At 38.2% G+C, this 20158-nt stretch overlaps 1 protein-coding gene across 1 annotated transcript; it reads right to left on the bottom strand.

Annotated features, from left to right (window-relative positions):
• Positions 1 to 41: 41 nt before the first annotated feature.
• Positions 42 to 19917, bottom strand: cfap418 (cilia and flagella associated protein 418). The gene is made up of 6 exons (XM_047361604.1): positions 19708 to 19917; positions 17187 to 17289; positions 16379 to 16443; positions 15932 to 15997; positions 15667 to 15762; positions 42 to 1190 (listed from the first exon to the last, which is right to left on the bottom strand). The coding sequence occupies exons 1-6, from the start codon at positions 19827 to 19829 to the stop codon at positions 1031 to 1033; spliced, it is 612 nt and encodes a 203-aa protein (XP_047217560.1). The 5' UTR covers positions 19830 to 19917; the 3' UTR covers positions 42 to 1030.
• Positions 19918 to 20158: the final 241 nt, after the last annotated feature.

Raw genomic sequence — 20158 nt, 5'->3', positions numbered from 1 at the left:
ACTTTGGCGATAGGCTGATGACGACTGATTACAACCACACATTCACGGAATGGTCAAATTATCGTACATTTGGCCTTTTTTTTTTTGAGGAATATTGATTGTACATCGTACAGAGAGCAAAATTATCGTACAAATACGATAATGATCGTACACCTGGCAACACTGGGAATACCGCTGTCAGTGCGAGGTAGAGTGGCCGTGACGCTGCGCGTACTCGCGACCGGCTGCTCGGAGCAGTGTGTCACATATAAAATAGTTCCATGTGGAGACTTTTTCCCGCCAAGTAGTTTATTGTGTTGCATTGTGTACGCAGTCATAAAAACTGAGCTTTGCTTGAACATGTCCAGCGGACATCTGCTTTGAGTCCAGACATACGCGGAGTCAAGTATATGCGTTAATGTTTTGTCCTTTATAAGTTTCGAGTTTCTTTTTCACGTGTATGAAGTGCTGGGCGCGGACAGATACAGCTGATTTGCATAAAAGTGACAGAGCCCTAAAACAGCTCATTCTGAAAAGAGCTCAAAAAATGGAAAACTGAGGAGGTGAAATCTCATTATCTGAGAATAATTTTGTGAGAAAAATGTAATTAACATGTTTTGTATAGCCCATAGACCTATCCCAAATGTTTAAAAGGAAGTATAATAGGTCACCTTTAAATGTCTTCACTCTGATTTAAAAATTAACGTGCATGGCGACTTGCTGGAAAAGTCGCGATACAGTTTATTGTTTCCTTTGTTGCACATTTATTATTCTAGTTCCCTCTCACGAGTCAGATAATACTGTTTTCAGCCTCAGTGGGAAATTGTTTTGGGACAGAAACCACACTGAGCATGCTCAGGGCAGCAGACATAGACCATTATTAGTAAGTGACCAAATAATGGGGAAGTTGGCAGCTTAGCAGACACAGATGCTGACAAAATCCAGAAAAAGGATTAAATATTGGTCTACAACATTAATGCACTATACGTTTTGTTAGTGCTGTGGTCCATGCTGTGTGAGCGGCGTGTTGATCAGCTGTAAGGTGTGAGCATCAGTCCAGGTGTTTGCCACAGACCCATCTGAGCTGAGGCTGGTCTCTGAGGTCAGTCGTCTCTGAGGTGGAGACCCAGTTGCACTGGCAGGCATAGGCCCGTAAACCTTTCCTCTTCTTCAACTTGTCTCTGAGCTTCTGGCGGTCCGGTACGTTGTTCCTGCCCACAGACAGAGAGAATATAGCAGCGATTTCATGACTGCTGAGTGGATGACCAATGCATTTTCAGCCTGCAGCCTGTTTTTTAACAAGCAGCAAACTTTTTCCCCCATTTAAAACATAATTATAGACACAATCACAAGTAGTATGAAGTCATTAGGTTTCTTTAAAAGACTAAACTATTTATACGTGCTTTATAAAGAAAACTGACCTTCTTGTTGTGAACAGAACTATTAATAACAAAAATACAGTTAGTCTACTTTAAAATTGCGTAGTTTCTGACTTGATTTATCAACCTTGAGCAAACTGCAACAGGAAGTTCAACTGAAATAATAATGTTCCTGTCAACATTTATGAATGCTTATAAATGTTGTAAATGAAGGAAAAATGGAAAAAAAACAGAAACATCACAGAAATTAATGTGCGCTTAAAAAAAATCAGTGGTGTGTAGTGTTTATGGTATTTGCACAAGATCAAAATCAGAATGGTGAGAACTTCTTTCACCTGCATTTTAATACAATGAGAATTTATGATCAAAATCAGTCAAGATTATTTGTTGATGCTTTATTCTTTATGAATATTACAAAACCTGAAACTCAATTTTTAGGATGTCTGAGCTTCTTATTTTGGTTTCATCACATATCGCCTCTATGTTTCAGTCTCAAGAAAAAACACAAACTGGTTCAAATGGTAAAAGTGATTAAGAGGCATTGAAACCTTAGTGAACAAGGCCAGATGTGTGTCTGAAAATGATTTTTCTCATTATAACACCACCACCTGCCTGGTGTTGGGGTCATCCATTTTGGTCTGACAGACCGACTAAGCTGCGCAGTTCGACATACACAGCTCAACAGGCGTCGCAGGTCTGACGTCATCTGGGATTATAAAACCCGTGGCAAATAAACTTTCGTTGCCATTTCTAGTGTGTCTCACAGGACGACGAAATGGAGACGCATGTCTGGAGCGACAGAAACTCACAGGCGAGTTTAACTTTTCCTCCACACGGCCATTCCTGGAGGAGCTTGAAAGCTGGAAGTCTGTCTGATACAAGAAGGTCAGAAGATTCATAACCAGTTGAAGACCCTGTTGACACTCCGGTGCAGGTGAAGGCCCACAGAGGTTTATTTCCAAGGAGACCCCTTGTTGATTCAGTCGACTACAACAGTTCCTCATATTTTTCCCGTTTTGGATGGATAAGAAGTTTACAGATTTTGAGTTGATCACCATGACACTTTGGTCCCCCCCCCCCGCCCGTTTATCTTCGAACCTGACCCATCTTCAACCGGTGGAGAGAGGAAATCAACGTCAAAGTAATTTCGTTCTTTTAGTATTAAATTGGTTAGGTGCATTTAGAGATCCGGGCAGGATGAGGCATAGCTTAAGGTGATTTGGAATCACCAGTAGGTAATCCAAGGTATTAACCTGTTGCATGAAATATTGACTGAAGTGTTTTATGCTGAGCTGTTTAGATTTGCTGTGCAAGTGTTGCTGAATCGCGGAGCGCGCATGCGATCAGCAAGGTGCGTGTGTTTTTGTCCGGCTGATCCCAAATCAGCCAGGAGTTAGAAGTTGGACTTTTAAAGTTTTTCATTTAAAGCAGCTGTGGTCTGGGCCTCGTGTCCTGACCATTCCTTCGTTTTAGTTTTATTACTGGAGTTTTTCCACTGATTTCCCGCTTCAGAGTTTTATGACCCTTTGTTCGAGATTTGGGGCGCCGCAATCAGACATCAGCACACCAGGAGGGCTTCTCTTTCCAAGTTAACCCAAATTGCACATTTTGTCCATAAAACTGTTTCGTTTTATTATTAATTAGGTAATTTTACTCAAATTTCACTTCTTACTGTCTCTGTTTTACCACCAGTTGAGAATAAGTTGCCTGAACAAATTAATTTGCATGACAAATATAAAAGACATATTTACAACTTCATTTGATCCAATTAAATCCCAATAAAAATGTATTTAGTCTTCTTTTTGTTCACGAAAAGTTAAAACTACTTCATCTTTGGTTAATAAAAATATTACCCGGCAGACAGAAGGCAGCAAATATTAATCTGGAGAGACTCTTTATTTGACAAAAAGCTTCATTTTAATTAAAGTCATTATGAAGAGATCCTTGGGAATTGTGAAAGTAATTCAGATAACAGATTTCTATTGTTGTATTCTGTGTGCAGACTCAGGTTCGTTTATCTGGTAAAGCGTTTTTAAGGATTTTACTGTTTTTTGAGTACTTGGTTTAGTGTTAGGACGTCAGGATTTCCATAGCAGTATATTAGTTCGCGTAATCTTCTTCAATTAGCTGATTTTCTTTTATTTAGTCAAATTTTTGCCTTCACTTCACCTGCACTTAGGAGAGTAAAAAAAAGCTGCATTTAGAAGACAGATTATTCAAAAGCCTGAAAAGTATAAAATAACCCGAAGCCTGATGTTCCCCAATAAAATAAATGTGGGTTAATAGCTAGATCTTTCATCTGTCATCAGCCAAATCTGACATTAACAAGAATTTAAACATTTTTGGTAATCTGTGAATTTGTAATAGGACCAAATGATTTCCATGTTTCAGAATTTGCAGGAGAGTTTCTTACTCTCTTTCAAGTTTTATCAAAATAAAAGTTGGAGTTTTTGTTTTGTTGATCTCTGATTTGTATATATTTTGCTTTATGATTTTATTTATCTGCATCAAGTTTGGGAAATATCACAACTGCCTTTTGTTCATCTTTAGCTACTCCTTTGGGTTTTATTTGCCCTCCACAAGCTCCTAAACCACTAAGCGTCAACATGGTCATAGTCCAATACATTATTGGGTGATAGTTTGGCTACTTTCTCAAACTAATACATGCAATGTGTGCTGAAAGTAAGAGAGCCTCCTACTGGACAGAGCCGGGGGTGAAATATTTAACTGCAATAATTCAGGTGGATGGTGATATGTTTTAGCTTGTCAGGAATCAGGAGAAATAAATCAAACAAGGAGTAAATTAAAAGAATGAGATCTGACTTGGGGGGAGAAAAGGAGCTATTTTTCTGCTATTTGTCCCTTTTTATGCCAAGATATGTCAAGCCAACCCTGATCAGTTCAGATGAACTCTTTTATGTTCCACAACATCTAAAGAGCCTTACTTTATGAAATAAAATGTTTTTAAAGTCTGCCTCCAGTCTGTAGGCCTAGAACACCGTACCAATCCCTGATGCAAAACACTAACTCTGACATCATCATTACTGTGCCCTTCACACTTAATAAAAACCTTGTGTAAAGATGTGTGAAAGCTTCAAAAATAAATAATCATTAATTGCAATAGCATAGTCTCACAGAACATTGCTACATTTAACTTAAGCAAATTTATTCAGTTGGCAAAATCCCTTTAAAAAAAATATTTTTTCATATTAGATGGTTGTAAGTAAAGTTTCTCCCTTTTTGAAGATGATCAGAATCCCTGTGAACATCTCAGTTATTTACCCATGATTTTGTGTTTGCCTGGGGTATTGATAGGAGGTGACACAGCAACACATTTCTTTTAGCCACTGGCCACCAGGCTGGATAAAAACCCATATTTAATGATGCACAATGAGAATGTGCATTACAACACAGAAGTGCAGCAAAGAGCGGCAGCTTACAGTCGCCCAGCTTCCATGACAACAGTTAGACACTATCTACATGTAAACTGGTTGTTTGGGAGGCATGCCAGAAAAAAAGCTTGTTCTATCCAACAGGCTTCCTACAGCAATGTAATAAATAGATATTTACCTGCTTTTCTTTCTAACATCCAGACAAACACACATCAGTTAATAATCAAATACTTGATTAACCAAGATTATATTTTGTGACAGGTGATGCCTTCATTTCACAAAATTGCAAAAAGTAAAATTTGGATTGATTAAGAATCTGTTTAAAACCCAGTTAAAAAAACTTGGATCTAGTTAAGGATCAGAGAGCTAAAAAAGCAGTGATTTGGTGCTTTGTATTTTTGAAAGAGTGGGTGTTTGCCTCAAGTTTGCAGATGACACCACTGTCTTATCCAGGGTGGTGATGAGTCTGCATACAGCTGCTGAGAGGAAACAGCTGGATAAGCACATCAGGAAGGCCTACTCTTTCCTAGGATGCCTCCTCAACCCAGAGCAGGCGATGGAAGGAGGGGGAAATCATGAAAAAACGACATAATTCTTAGATAATAACTCCCACCCATGCTTGACAATGTTTCAGTGCTGGAGAGCTCCTTCAGTGGCAGGCTACTGCATCCTAAATGTACAAAGGAGTGTTATCACAGGTTGTTGTTTCCAGCTGCTGCTAGAACAACCATCACTGCTCCCAACGAACAGAACAAGCTGCTTACATTCCAGCTATTTCTTGCACAAAATTACGTATTTTTGTAAAAAATCAGTGTTTGCACATATATACAAAGAGCACAAATTCAAGCAAAAAAAAACAAAAAAAAACTAACAGCAACATGCTTGTTTTTCATAACTGTATTGTTTTCTTCTGCTGTTTGTTGGGCCCAACCATGGATGGAAAACAACACCTGAACTACAGAAACAAAGTGACCGGTACAACTCTGAATCCCAGAATGCACAGCATTAACCTACTTTTAGGACAGCTCCTCGAAGGACGATTCCACAACTACCTATTCACCAGAACAATTTACGTAAGAGGTTGTGTCTGGCAAGAGGAAATTAATTTAGGATAAAACAATTTAAAAATCGTTTATTTCACGGTGTTTTGCTTTGCTTGATGTATAAACCATCTGCTGGACTAGAGCTAGCCAGAGCTGAAGCTCCGTGATTCAAACCTTATTTCAGGGTGGTTTGAGCACCAATGGTCTGGTTTGTTTTCCCTTCCTTTCCTCTCACTAACCTACCTTATAAACGGGCTAAACTAAATCTCCAGAATCCGTTGTCTGCGAGGTTAAAGCTCTGCTACTGCTAAAATGGAAGCCACAGTAGCTGTGTTTACAGCATAGCTCATTCACTCTGAGCTACAACCGGCCGCAATGCGTCGCCAGCGCTCATACGAACATTAACATTTATATCAGGGGTCTGCAACCATTACAATCCAAAGAGTCTTCTTTGCTTTCAATCCAACTAAATAAAACTTGTTTAAAGCCACAAATGTTACAGGCCTTTTCGGAACAATAACAACCTATACATTTTGATAAATGTCTGCTATAGGAAATTAGTTGTCATTTTTTAAGGTCGGCCATAGCATTTATTTATTTTATGGGATGATATTTGTGTAAAATGTAAAAAGGACATAGTTTAAATCCTAATGACAAGTAAAATGTATTATTGGTACTTTTAGTGCCATTCTGTTGTAGAAATTAAAGGCAAATATTCCACAAAAAAGGCTAAAACCTGCATTTGTTATTATATCAATATTTAAAAACATTAGTTGGTTCTTTATAATTTTTCTAAGCCAAAGTTATTAAAACCCATTGTGGTAGGTCCAAAAAGCCACTCCAGAGGCACAAGTTGTAAAATAAAAAATTAATTTTTCATAATGGAGAAATTATCCTCTCCATTTAACCCATCCCTTATAGGGAAGTGGGCTGCCATTATGTGGCACCAAGGCAGCATTCAGGGGCTAAGGGTCTTGCGTAGGGACCCAGAGCGGCAGGCTGTGGGATTTAAACCAGGTAATTGTGGCCTCTCCAGGACGCAAATGTCCTGCTCTCTAACCACTAGGCCACCACTCCCCACCACTGCAGACCCCTTGTTCATATTAATGGTAGTTAAAAGGTACATGTGTGACTTAAAGGAGTTGCTAAATATCTGTTTGTTTGTTGTGATAGGCCATAAACGTTCCTCACCGCCGTCAGTAGTCCATCACTCCAATTCAAAATGATTAACGGCATTAAATATCAACTGTCGAAAAGGTTACTGATTTCTAATGCAACAAATAGAACTTTGAAATTATGTTATAGAAATAATATTTTATTTAACCTTATTTTCATTGTGAATTGGTTGTTGGAACAATTTGACTTCATCCCAAATTCAATCATTTTATTGGTTATGGTTTATTTCTTTGTTGCCTTTTGTATTTCATTAGTTTTCCTAATTTTTCTTATTTTTACTTAGTAGTGTAGTAGAGTGTTACTAGTCTAGTAGAAGTGTTTGATAATTGAAGTATTTCAACATGAAGTTTAATTATTTTCTATGTTATATTTACATATTTTGAAGATACGTTTTTATTCTTTATATGTGTACAGGGTTTGCTGTTAATGCCAGTGCTCAAATCTCCTCTTTCATCTATTCTGCTAGTATACCAGCCCATACTGGGCTGGGATTCACAGGACAATCCCTGACAGTTTAGCAAATGGTTCCTGATCTGGGGGTGCCCAAGTGGTTAGTCTGACTAAAATGAACTTTATTCGTAGTTCTATTAATAATTGTTAATTATAATTATTAATTGTTAATAATTAAACCAATCCAACAGTGGTACTCTGATTTGTAAGTCTGACATTTTAAATAATTTTGTTAATATGTTAATTATTAAATATAACTATCATTAGTTGCTAAAAGCCAAACCAAACCTATTGTTGCCCCACATGTAAATTTGACCATACTTTACAGTCTGCATCCTGTCTCTTTGCTCCTGACACACGTGAATTTCCTCACCACAGCTCAAACAAAGAATAATTCAACTCTAGCCAGAAAATTGACAGCATGTCAGTCATAAAAAAAAACGTGTGGGACGTTTACAGAGCAACACTTGTCTGTGGATGCTGATATAAAGCTGTACAGAAAAACAGCTCCTTAATGTCCTCTGTCTGCTTTATTTGTTTCACTGTTTATAGCCGAGTGCTTTGAGATGTGCAGCTGCAGGACTGCAGCTTTCTGACTGGATGACTCTACTGACATTACAGCAAGAAGGCCAAACTTATCTTCCTGAGTGCTTCTGAGTGTTTCAAAGTGCTCTGAACTCAAAGTAGCACAAAACGTAAATCACACAGTGCTATAAAAAAAAGGTTAGTGATAAAATGTCAAGGGTTATGATGATAATTATTTGGGTAGATGGGAGAGCAGTGGAGTTGTAGGAAACTCGAAAAGACCTGGCTGCTCTTTCTTTTCAATGGACTGATCACAAAAAATAACTTCAACAACTTTATCCACATTTTCCTAATTTATTTTCTGTTTTTTCTAGCACTGACACCAGTTCACAGATGTGGTATTCACAGAGAAAGAATCCGATCTGCCCATTTTTACCCTTTTTTTCCCCTGCAACATAAACAACATGCTTCATTTTGAGTTAAACTTTTTACTGAATGTATTCTCTTCATAAGTTTTAAATGAAAGCCCTTTGGTGCATCTAAAATCCTCTGTTTGATACGCAGCACACTAACAGGTGTTTTGTCAGACAATGACTTGATTGCAATTTAGACCATCCCAAGATGAAATCAAAACACCATTTTAAAATGGGTTTTGTTGTCAGGCCACATAAATGTATGAAAAAACTCTTAAAGAATGGGTGTGCTTAAGAAGCTAGAGTACTGAAACACAAAAAGTGGCAGTATGGTTTGTCAGAGCTGTTTTAGCTGTCAGATATCTTCAAGGACCATTTCTGTGTCCATTATTGCCAGAAAACACCTCTTAGTTGTGGCTGAACAGATGTTTGGAGGTAGAGTTCTTCAACTGATTATTCTCCTCTTTTACAGTAAAAAATGTCTGTAACATACAGATATGTGCCAGAGAACTTAAATGTGTATTTCTGCAACATTTATCATATCTTCCATCCATCCATCCATCCATCCATCCATCCATCCATCCATCCATCCATCCATCCATCCATCTACTACTGAATGGATAGTTAGATAGATGTGCATCTTTATTTAACAGGTTAATTTGTCAAAAGGACGGTCAATAAAGTGTTGGAATTAGTTATCAGTTAAGGATTTTTTTTTAAGCATCTAAAGCAACAAACATTGCATCACGATATTGCAAATAGCAGAGGTTCAGTGTTTGACATGACTGGATCGTTCTTGCTGTATAGTATTGTAACATTTATGACCCTTACTGCTATTAGAGATTCAGCAGAAAACAACAACATAAAGAGTGGGCATCGGATGATTCATTCATGTTATTTTTGACTAGACAAGGGGAGTCAGCCGAACATAGCAGGAATGAGAATGAGACATCAGGCAACGTGCAAACAGGTGTAATAGATCAATCAGTCTTCTAGTATCAGGAGCTTGTTCGCCCCGTTAGTCTCAGAGTGTGTGTGTCAGAGCTTTAAACACAATGTGCTGCATTCACTCTTCTGCAAACACTAACAAGCCTCCTATTTCCATCACTTGTTGCTGTTGTCATTAGACAAAAATACAGACGGCAAAGACAAAAACTTCTGAGAATTTTTCTGTGAAGGCAGAAGAGTTTCGCAGACAGAAATAAAACCTTGCTGCCAACTCAAACTTTACTAGATTAATTAGGAGATTTAATCATAATATAAGTCGCTTTGCTCCAATATTTTCAAACTAATCAGGGGACTTAAATTAAAATCTCCACTAAACCTCTGTGAGAGAAATCTCCACAGATGTGTTGACAAGCAGGGAGCAAACATTTCATTTAGAAAAGGATGAAAGATAAACTCCATCCTTAGAGTTTAATCAACCTCTTGAAGAAGCAGCCACACACACCACCATCATTCGACCACGGTGTCCAGTCAAACACAGTTACTGTAAAAAATGACACAGTGTCACATTAAATCAGTTTAATCCTTCTGCATGACGCACATGTACACAGAATATGGCCTTCATCTCAGGGTCAACTCGATCAGGAGATGGGCTGATTGTGTACCTCTATGTGCAGTCATGTTTTAATCCGTTACTGATTTTACACTAAGGAGGTAAATCATTTACAGAGAACTAACCAATCACATTACCCTCATAGGATGAAGAAATTGCAGCTGGACATTGGATGGCAATACTTTTATAAGGTAGATCAAACTGCACTCACTGAATCAGAATTAGAACCTCATAAAGTAGTAAGAAAAATTCTTCATTTGAAAAGGAAATTTTAAAGAAAATTGTGTTTAAATTGACAGAGTAAGGTTTTAGGTCTTGTTATTTGTACAAGTAGTAGTGTTTGATTTGGATTGTATGTGCTTGATCATGGCAATGCATAATTATGAAGTGAAAAACATACATGGTTTTACCCCTAAAAAAATAATACCTGATAAGTGTTGTGTGTTTCATAGTAGTTATGGTGTGTTCAGGGTGATAGGCAGTGTATGTTTTTCACCACACATGGCAGTTAGGATGGAGGCCAGAAATCTCCCTTTTCATCTCATCTCAGCAGAGCACTTTCTTCCACAGGTTTTTTGTTTTCCCTACGTGGCCTTTGGCAAACTGCAGAGGGGACTTTTTATGGCTTTCTTTCTTTCAACAATCTTGCCATTTTTCAAGTTAGACCATATTAATGGAGTGTACAACTAGTTGTCCAGACAACAGATTCTCCCACTTGAGCTCTGAATCTTTGCAGCTTCTTGAGTTACCATGTTCCTCTAGAATGTCTGTCTAATTAATATTGTCTTGTCCAGCCTTTTAGTTTAGGTGGATGGCCATGTCTTGAGAGCTTTGCAGATGTCCCATGGATTGAACAGATCTTTTTGAGATGTTCAAAGCTTAAGATTTGATTTTATGACCTCACCCAGCTTTAAACAGCTTCACAGCATTATACCTGAGCTGTCTGCTGTGTTCCTTGGTCTTCATTATGCGCTAATGTTCTCAAACCAACCTCTGATGCCTTCACAGAACAGCTTGATTTATACTCAGATTAAATTACACTCAGGTGGACTCTGTTTACTAAATAGGTGACTTCTGAAGGTAAAAGTTTGCACTGGATTTTATTTGGGGGTAAACAAGTAAACAAATTAATACAAATGCACAATTTTTAGGTTTTTATTTGTTAAAAAGAAAAAAAAGGCTGATTTTCTTTCACTTCATAACTACAGGTCCTTCTCAAAATATTAGCATATTGTGACAAAGTTCATTATTTTCCATAATATCATGATGAAAATTTAACATTCATATATTTTAGATTCATTGCACACTAACTGAAATATTTCAGGTCTTTTATTGTCTTAATACGGATGATTTTGGCATACAGCTCATGAAAACCCAAAATTCCTATCTCACAAAATTAGCACATCATTAAAAGGGTCTCTAAACGAGCTATGAACCTAATCATCTGAATCAACGAGTTAACTCTAAACACCTGCAAAAGATTCCTGAGGCCTTTAAAACTCCCAGCCTGGTTCATCACTCAAAACCCCAATCATGGGTAAGACTGCCGACCTGACTGCTGTCCAGAAGGCCACTATTGACACCCTCAAGCAAGAGGGTAAGACACAGAAAGACATTTCTGAACAATAGGCTGTTCCCAGAGTGCTGTATCAAGGCACCTCAGTGGGAAGTCTGTGGGAAGGAAAAAGTGTGGCAGAAAACGCTGCACAACGAGAAGAGGTGACCGGACCCTGAGGAAGATTGTGGAGAAGGGCCGATTCCAGACCTTGGGGGACCTGCGGAAGCAGTGGACTGAGTCTGGAGTAGAAACATCCAGAGCCACCGTGCACAGGCGTGTGCAGGAAATGGGCTACAGGTGCCGCATTCCCCAGGTCAAGCCACTTTTGAACCAGAAACAGCGACAGAAGCGCCTGACCTGGGCTACAGAGAAGCAGCACTGGACTGTTGCTCAGTGGTCCAAAGTACTTTTTTCGGATGAAAGCAAATTCTGCATGTCATTCGGAAATCAAGGTGCCAGAGTCTGGAGGAAGACTGGGGAGAAGGAAATGCCAAAATGCCAGATGTCCAGTGTCAATTACCCACAGTCAGTGATGGTCTGGGGTGCCGTGTCAGCTGCTGGTGTTGGTCCACTGTGTTTTATCAAGGGCAGGGTCAATGCAGCTAGCTATCAGGAGATTTTGGAGCACTTCATGCTTCCATCTGCTGAAAAGCTTTATGGAGATGAAGATTTCATTTTTCAGCACGACCTGGCACCTGCTCACAGTGCCAAAACCACTGGTAAATGGTTTACTGACCATGGTATCACTGTGCTCAATTGGCCTGCCAACTCTCCTGACCTGAACCCCATAGAGAATCTGTGGGATATTGTGAAGAGAACGTTGAGAGACTCAAGACCCAACACTCTGGATGAGCTAAAGGCCGCTATCGAAGCATCCTGGGCCTCCATAAGACCTCAGCAGTGCCACAGGCTGATTGCCTCCATGCCACGCCGCATTGAAGCAGTTATTTCTGCCAAAGGATTCCCGACCAAGTATTGAGTGCATAACTGTACATGATTATTTGAAGGTTGACGTTTTTTGTATTAAAAACACTTTTCTTTTATTGGTCGGATGAAATATGCTAATTTTGTGAGATATGAATTTTGGGTTTTCATGAGCTGTATGCCAAAATCATCCGTATTAAGACAATAAAAGACCTGAAATATTTCAGTTAGTGTGCAATGAATCTAAAATATATGAATGTTAAATTTTCATCATGACATTATGGAAAATAATGAACTTTATCACAATATGCTAATATTTTGAGAAGGACCTGTATGCGGTACTTTTTGTTGGTCTATCCCATAAAATCATTAAGATTCATTGGATTTTGTGGTTGTTATGGGAAAAACTGTGAAAAGGTTTTGGTCATTTTTGGTGTGAACAACGTAAATTACATTAAATAAAACTAACATCAAAACTAATAATTCTCAGGTCAGATTGTGCCAAGTTCAGCATTTTGGATGCCATATAAAATATCTCTATTATCATTATGATTCCCTTGGAATTAAGTTGCAGTTTGGCTCAGTCAAGTATACATTTATTACAGAATAAAAAACGTATAAAATTAAACAAAAAGATAAATGAGAAATAAAAAGATAAAATTCTCTATATTAACCACAAACATTTAACCAAACAAACATCTAAACCACATCAGATCTCTGTTGAGTTTATCTTTCTTTGCTCAACTCTAGCCAGAAAACTGACAGCATGTCAGTCATAAAAAAAACGTGTGGGACGTTTACAGAGCAACACTTGTCTGAGGATGCTGATTTAAAACTGTACAGAAAAACAGCTCCTTAATGTCCTCTGTCTGCTTTATTTGTTTCACTGTTTATAGCCGAGCGCTTTGAGTTGTGCAGCTGCCTTTCCTTCTTGTTTTACATAATGAAATAAAAGTAAAACAAAAAAAACACAGAGAAAAATGTAATATTTTGTCACAGTTCATGATTCACTGGGAACGGATATAATGACTTGATATTTTCCCAGGTTAGATTCCAACATGGTGTTTCTTAAAAGGAAGCACGTGTGAGTTGGTCTAAAATAACATGTATTCTGCGTGTCCATGTTCTGGTCACAGTGATGTCCAGAACCGTTCTCCTCGGGAGGAAAAAGAAACAGCTCTTTCACTCTGACACGGATGTGGGAGGCTTAATGAGGCCCTTGGATTTTTTCTACAAAGATGCTCACCTCTTAAAAACCTCTTTTTTTAACCTCTTAATTTGGCTGCTTTGGTTTAAAGGATGTTAAAGGAAGAAAATCATATCTACATTGGTAAATACTGCCACCTTTTGGTCCAAGCCTAAAATATCATTCAAAACAACAGGTTCTTCACTTGCTGCACTGCTGTGAAAAACTACAAACTGTTTCTTTTCAAAGAGAAACCAAGGCTTTTCTGTGACACAACATAGAACATGCTGCACACATTTTCAGTTCAGAGACCTTTTGGCAATAAAAAAAGAAAATATACCGCCACGCTGGAGGTGTTTTAGACCCAAAAAGCTAAGATTGACACTGTACAGTAGCTTATATTTGTTTGTGTGTATTCACTGTGGAGGGACAAAGAGAAGCACCTTTCAGCTGCTGCTGTAACTAAGCCAGATTTAGCTTCTCGACCATTGGTAATGCGGTCCTCTCCAGATCGACACAGCAGCTCCTGATCAGAGACAACCCACAAGCAGCTTCCAACAAGAGGCTGACATCCATGCCAGCTGCCAAGATGGTGAATGGATGCCTTCCTTGTGGCTCTCTGGAGTCATCAATACATCATTGAGTGAAATTGTCAAATCTAAACAGTAAACAGTGTGTGTCATCCCCCCTTGGCTTTGGTGAAATTTCCTAGTAATCCCTGTTTGATTTTGTGTCTTCCAGAAGGAGGGATTTAGAATCTCAAATGAGAACTGAGTGACTGGAAACCTGGGAGAATCCACCAGACATCCAGCTTAGTGCAGATGCTGCTAAAACACCACAGAATAGGAGACAAAAAGAAACAAAAGCAAAGAACCTTTGGTTCTGCAAGATGTGATTCATTATCTGACTTTTCAGGTAGAAACAGTGACAGACAGAAGGGCTGCAACTCTTGACCTTTTCTTTTTATTAATTGACTACTTTAAGCAACTTATTTCCTCCAATTAGAAGCTATTTTAAATATCCATTTTTTGTCTTTTTTTAAATACCATAAAATAACATTTAAATAAAGACTTGTAACACATTCAAACATTAGCTATACATATAAAGTGCCAACACCTGTCTGCCAGAAATATGTCAAATGAAGCCCTTGTCATTTATGAATCTAAAAATCAAAAGTCTACTTTCATTCAGAGGTGAGTGCATCTCTGTATGTATAACAATCTGTTTCTATCAGACCTAAAAAAACAAAAAAAAAACATCAAATCTATTCATTTAGATGTATACTGTACATTACCAGACAACTAAATGTGTTGGCTGCATAAAGTCTGCACAGTAACACATGCAGGCACAGCATTAAACAATAAAACCTGGGCCCAGATTCTAGTTTAAATGTACCTTTATTGTATTTCCATTTTGGCAGAAAATGTAGCAGACAGACTAAGTCTGACATCACAGCCTGCATTTAGCAGCTTCAAAAATACTTAGGGTAACTTTTTATCTAACTAACCTGTAGTAGTCTCATAATGTAGACCAGAGGCGTGCAACTCCATGAAGGCCGATGTCCTGCAACTTTTAGACCAATCAAATGGCTAAATTACCTCTTCAATATGCAGTAAGGTTCTGCACAGGTCTGGTAATGAGCCATACATTTGATTCAGGTGTGTTGATGCAGAGACACATCAAAGGTTGCAGGAGACCGTTCCTCAAGAGCTGGAGTTGCCCATTCCAGCTACAGACCCAGTTAGCCTGTGAAAATGTGGAAAGCCTCTATAACCTGACTCATCTAACAAGGAAGCCGACGTTTACTCCCCTATGTTAGTTTGGAAACTGTAATTCAGATGGTTTAGTAGCTCAAATGGCAAGAATTTTACAAGCACCTCCTGATTTGTAAGCAGCTTCAAATGATTACTGTCGGTTTAGAGGGGGACATGTTGGCTGCATTAATAACTAAAAGTAAAACTCAGGTTTGATCATTCAGGATGAATAGCACATTAATATCTACAATATGAGGTATTTCCCATAAAATTGTTTATGTTTTGGTCCAGTATGTGTAAAACACATTCGAATAAGCCTTCAGACTCACCTGAGGAACAGGTAATCACATGATGCGTCCCATTCAGAATCGTCAAACATCAACACCCGGAAGTCACAAGAGATGCACCTCAGCTGGTCACATGACCTATTGACACATACACATCGCTGCCAGTCAGGTTCTATTAATCACATTTCATTCATCGGGGATTACAGTTTAAAAGTGCCTGTTTTGGACACTGAGGTTCTGTGTCCTGATAAACCAAAAACAGACAAGACAGGACAGACGCTGGTGGAATAAAATGATGTTTTCACACCTCTGTGATGTGGCGGTTCCAACACCGTTTGGGACTGAGCTCCCACCGATGAAAACAGGACAGCACCTGGAAGTAGAACAGTCAGTGCAGAACATCTCAGTGCCACACAAATAGAGTCACCATGGCAACGAGAATAAAATCTTAAAATCTACAGCCCAGGTCTGACTTCATGTACAGTACACATATTCAGTGGGGGACAACTTTGTGGGATTTTTGTCCTGATTATATCTGGGCAGCATCGCCAGAGACGGAATAAAAATTATTAAAAAAAACTTCAAAAAGGCTTCATTTAAATTATTTTATTGACTTAAAATCTGTTAACAACAGCAACGCAACAAAAACATTGTTCACAGTAGCACAGTTCTTTTGTTTCTTGTGATTACACACTAATTATTTCAGACCTGTATGTTTTCTTTACTTCACAGAGAAAAAACTAAAAAGACTTACTTTCTTCCCGCAGTCTGAAATGAGAGCTTCTTCACTGCTTGTTCTCTTTTAGAAAATGGTTCGCTCTGAAAGAGATCAGAAACAAAAGTAGAATAAAGACACTGGAATCTAACTACCTGACACTTAAAGAGTTCATTTAAAACTAGCTGTTTCTTAATGTATCTATTAAATCACATTTTGACAATATCTGCATGAGAAGCTGTAGAGGAAACTTATGCAGATTCATCTGTGAAAAGTATAAGATTGTGGTTTCTGTTTTCCCCTGTATTGTCTGCTGAACGGAGAAATCAAAGATATGCAGTTAAATCACATCATACACAAGATTACTTATTCATCCCCATAAACCATTAAATAAAAACGTAACTATCAAGAGAAGTGAACTAATACACTATGGCTACATGGTGATGAGGCAGACAGGAGCAAAATGGTAACAGGTGGGTAGGACATGGGGGTGAAAAGAAGCGAAAAGGTGAACTGACCCAAAGATCAAGTTTAGCTTTAAACATTTTGTTTACATAAAGCAATGATATTAAACCAGTTTGAAACTTTCTGAAAATGGTTTTAACACTTTGTGCAGCTAAGAAATGCAGAAATTAGTGACAGTTATTTGTAATTGTTTTAAATGCTTAATGCAAAGAAAACAAATTACAAGATGTTGCAAAAGATCATTTTTATTTGAAGCAACCATTAATAAAAAGCACAAAATGTGACAAACTGAAGTGTGGCATTTATTGACACAGTTCTTTTATTTTGTAATTTTAAATTATTTTAAGTCCTTCTGTAAAATGTGTCACAGATGTAAGCCCACCTTTGATTGAGGAGAACTGCTATAATCATCCTCCAGTAATTCCTCCAGAAGGGCATCGATGTCCTCAGAAACGCTGCTTTTTGGTTCCTCATGTTTTGAAGCACTGAGTCACAAAAGCAAAAGGTTGCTGTGTGCAGTACTGCATATCATCTAGGCGTGTTTTATAAACAGCTGTCTATCCAGAAATACAGGAGATTTACAAACCTTAGAGCTAGTTTGCATTAAAGCTTTAGCTGGCTTCAGTGCTTTTTTAACTCTTAGAATATTTAAGATTTTAAGGAATAAAGTGGAAGAATTATCAAAGCTTTGAACTTATTTAAAGACATGTTTAGCATGAAAAAAGGAACTTTTGACAAGAATACAAGTTGCTGAAAGGATACAGAGTCAGGAGATTGTTCATTATTTCACTGAATGTATTAGAAAAGCTGTACGCCATAACCAGGGATGAATACTTCAAATAAAATCACTCAGTATTTAATGGATCTGTAAAACAGTTTCACTTTTTTGAACTGAAATTCTGAAATAAACTCATTTTACAATGACGATCCAATTCATCAAGATACACTTGTAGCTGCAATGGATCAGCAAATGTTGAGTTATTTAGGATGCCTTCACTTGAACTGTTTATTACGTATATTTTGTTAAATTATTTATTCATTCATTCATTTTCTACCGCTTATTCCATAGTGGGTCACGGGGGAGCTGGTGCATATCTCCAGCAGTCTATGGGCAAGAGGCGGGGTAAACCCTGGACAGGTCGTCAGTCCATTGCAGGGCAACACACAAACAACCACGCACACACTCATTCATACACCTAAGGGCAATTTAGAGTAACCAATTAACCTAACAGGCATGTTAAATTATTTAAATTTATTTAAATGCTCCGGAATTCAGACTTATGCTGATATACAGTAAAAAAAAAATTTGAATATTATGAATAAGTCCAATATTTTTTGTCACTCGTTTCACACAGTTAAATATATTATACAGATTCATTACACATAGAGTGAAATATTTCAAGCCTTTGTTTCTTGTAACTTTGATAATTCTGGCTTATAGAGAATGAAAACCCAAATCTCCGTGTATCAGAAAATTAGAATATTGTGAAAAAGTTAAATATTGAAACATTTCAATTGGTAATCAAGGTCCCAGAGTCTGGAGGAAGAGTGCAGAAGCACACTTTCCACAGTCAGTGATGGTTTGGGTTGCCATGTCATCTGCTGGTGTTGGTCCACTGGGTTTTCTGAAATCCACATTGCAGCGATCGACGGGCAAATTTTAGAGCACTTCATGCTTTCTTCTGCTGACAAGCTTCATAGAGATGCTGATTTCATTTTCTAGCAGGACTTAGTACCAGCCCACATGGGGTATTGTCAAGAGGAAGATGAGCGACACCAGACCAAACAATGCAGATGACTTGAAGGTCACGATCCAAGCAACCTGGGCTTCCTCAGAGGTGCCACAGGCTGATTCAGGCAAAGGGAGCCAAGCACTGATTGCATAGCAAAGAACATACATTTCAGATGCCTGACATTTCTGTTTAAAATATCCTTCTTTATTGATTTTATCTAGTCAGTCAGTCATTTTCTACCGCTTATTCCATAGTGGGTCACAGGGGAGCTGGTGCCTATCTCCAGCAGTCTATGGGCAAGAGGCAGGGTACACCCTGGACAGGTCGCCAGTCCATCGCAGGGCAACACACAAACAACCATGCACACACTCATACACCTAAGGGCAATTTAGAGTTACCAATTAACCTAACAGGCATGTCTTTGGACTGTGGGAGGAAGCCAGAGTACCCGGTGAGAACCCACGCATGCACAGGGAGAACATGCAAACTCCATGCAGAAAGACCCCAGGCCAGAAATTGAACCCAGGACCTTCTTGCTGCAAGGCAACAGTGCTACCAACTGCGCCACCGTGCAGCCCTGATGCTGGGCTGGGCTGATTTTATCTAATATTCTAATTTTCCAAGACATTAAATTTAGGGGTTTTCTTTATCTGTAAGCCATAATAATCAAAATTACAAGAAATAAAAGCATATCCTATGAGTAACGAATCTATATAATTTATGAGTTTCACTTTCTGAAATGAGGGCCAAAAAAAATTAAACTTTTCAATTTGAAACTTTTTATTAAACACATTTGTTTTAATTGAATTTTTTTAGCTGTACCTCAAGATGAAACATGCATGTGTCTGTGATAAACTACAGCTCATTGTTACCAACAGATCCTTTTCTTTGTTACTCTTTACTAGTTTGTACGTGTGTCCATTGACAGATTTTTTGTATTATCTAAACAAAAACACTGAACTGGTTTTGCAGTTGAGCTTAGGTCTGCGGTCCCACTAAAACGTTGCGTAAAGGAAATCTGCGCATGACGATTTTTTTCACCTTAAAACTAAATAAAATATTATTTACCTTGAGTAAACTTTAATTGACACAGAAGCTGTTTAACAGCCAAAGATATTGGTCAACGCTAGGAAGTTTAACTGTTGTGCTAGCAAAAGTAGCTTTGTTTACCTCCATTCGCCTTGCTTATTTTCGTGTTTGTTGCGTTTTTCATCGGAACACGCAGCAGAAACCTTACTGCAAAACTTTTTTTCCACTTCATCTAACAACTCATCCAGGTCATCGTCATCCATGATGAACTATTCGTCGCTGCCCTGCTAGCTTCGGGGGCTAATTAGCACACACGGGCCAGCTTCCATTACTGATCCCAGCGTTTCCCGTTGCTAGGCAACATAGCGGAACTCGACCACACTCTAAATTCAAAATAAAAGCCATGACATAAAACTAAAATGAAGTGAAATTTCGAGTATAGTTTAAAAAACAGGCCATATTTCTTTCAAGTTACATTGCAAGATGCTAAATGGATGTTGACATTAAAGTATGTATTTTTATCATAGCTTTCATAAAGTGAATATTGCAGCTCTGCACACTGACAATTTAAAGCTAGGTTTTGCTTTTTGTA

This window comes from Girardinichthys multiradiatus, chromosome 3, assembly GCF_021462225.1.
Source record: "Girardinichthys multiradiatus isolate DD_20200921_A chromosome 3, DD_fGirMul_XY1, whole genome shotgun sequence".
NCBI lineage: Eukaryota > Metazoa > Chordata > Actinopteri > Cyprinodontiformes > Goodeidae > Girardinichthys > Girardinichthys multiradiatus.
This window is presented reverse-complemented; position numbering and strand designations above follow the sequence as displayed.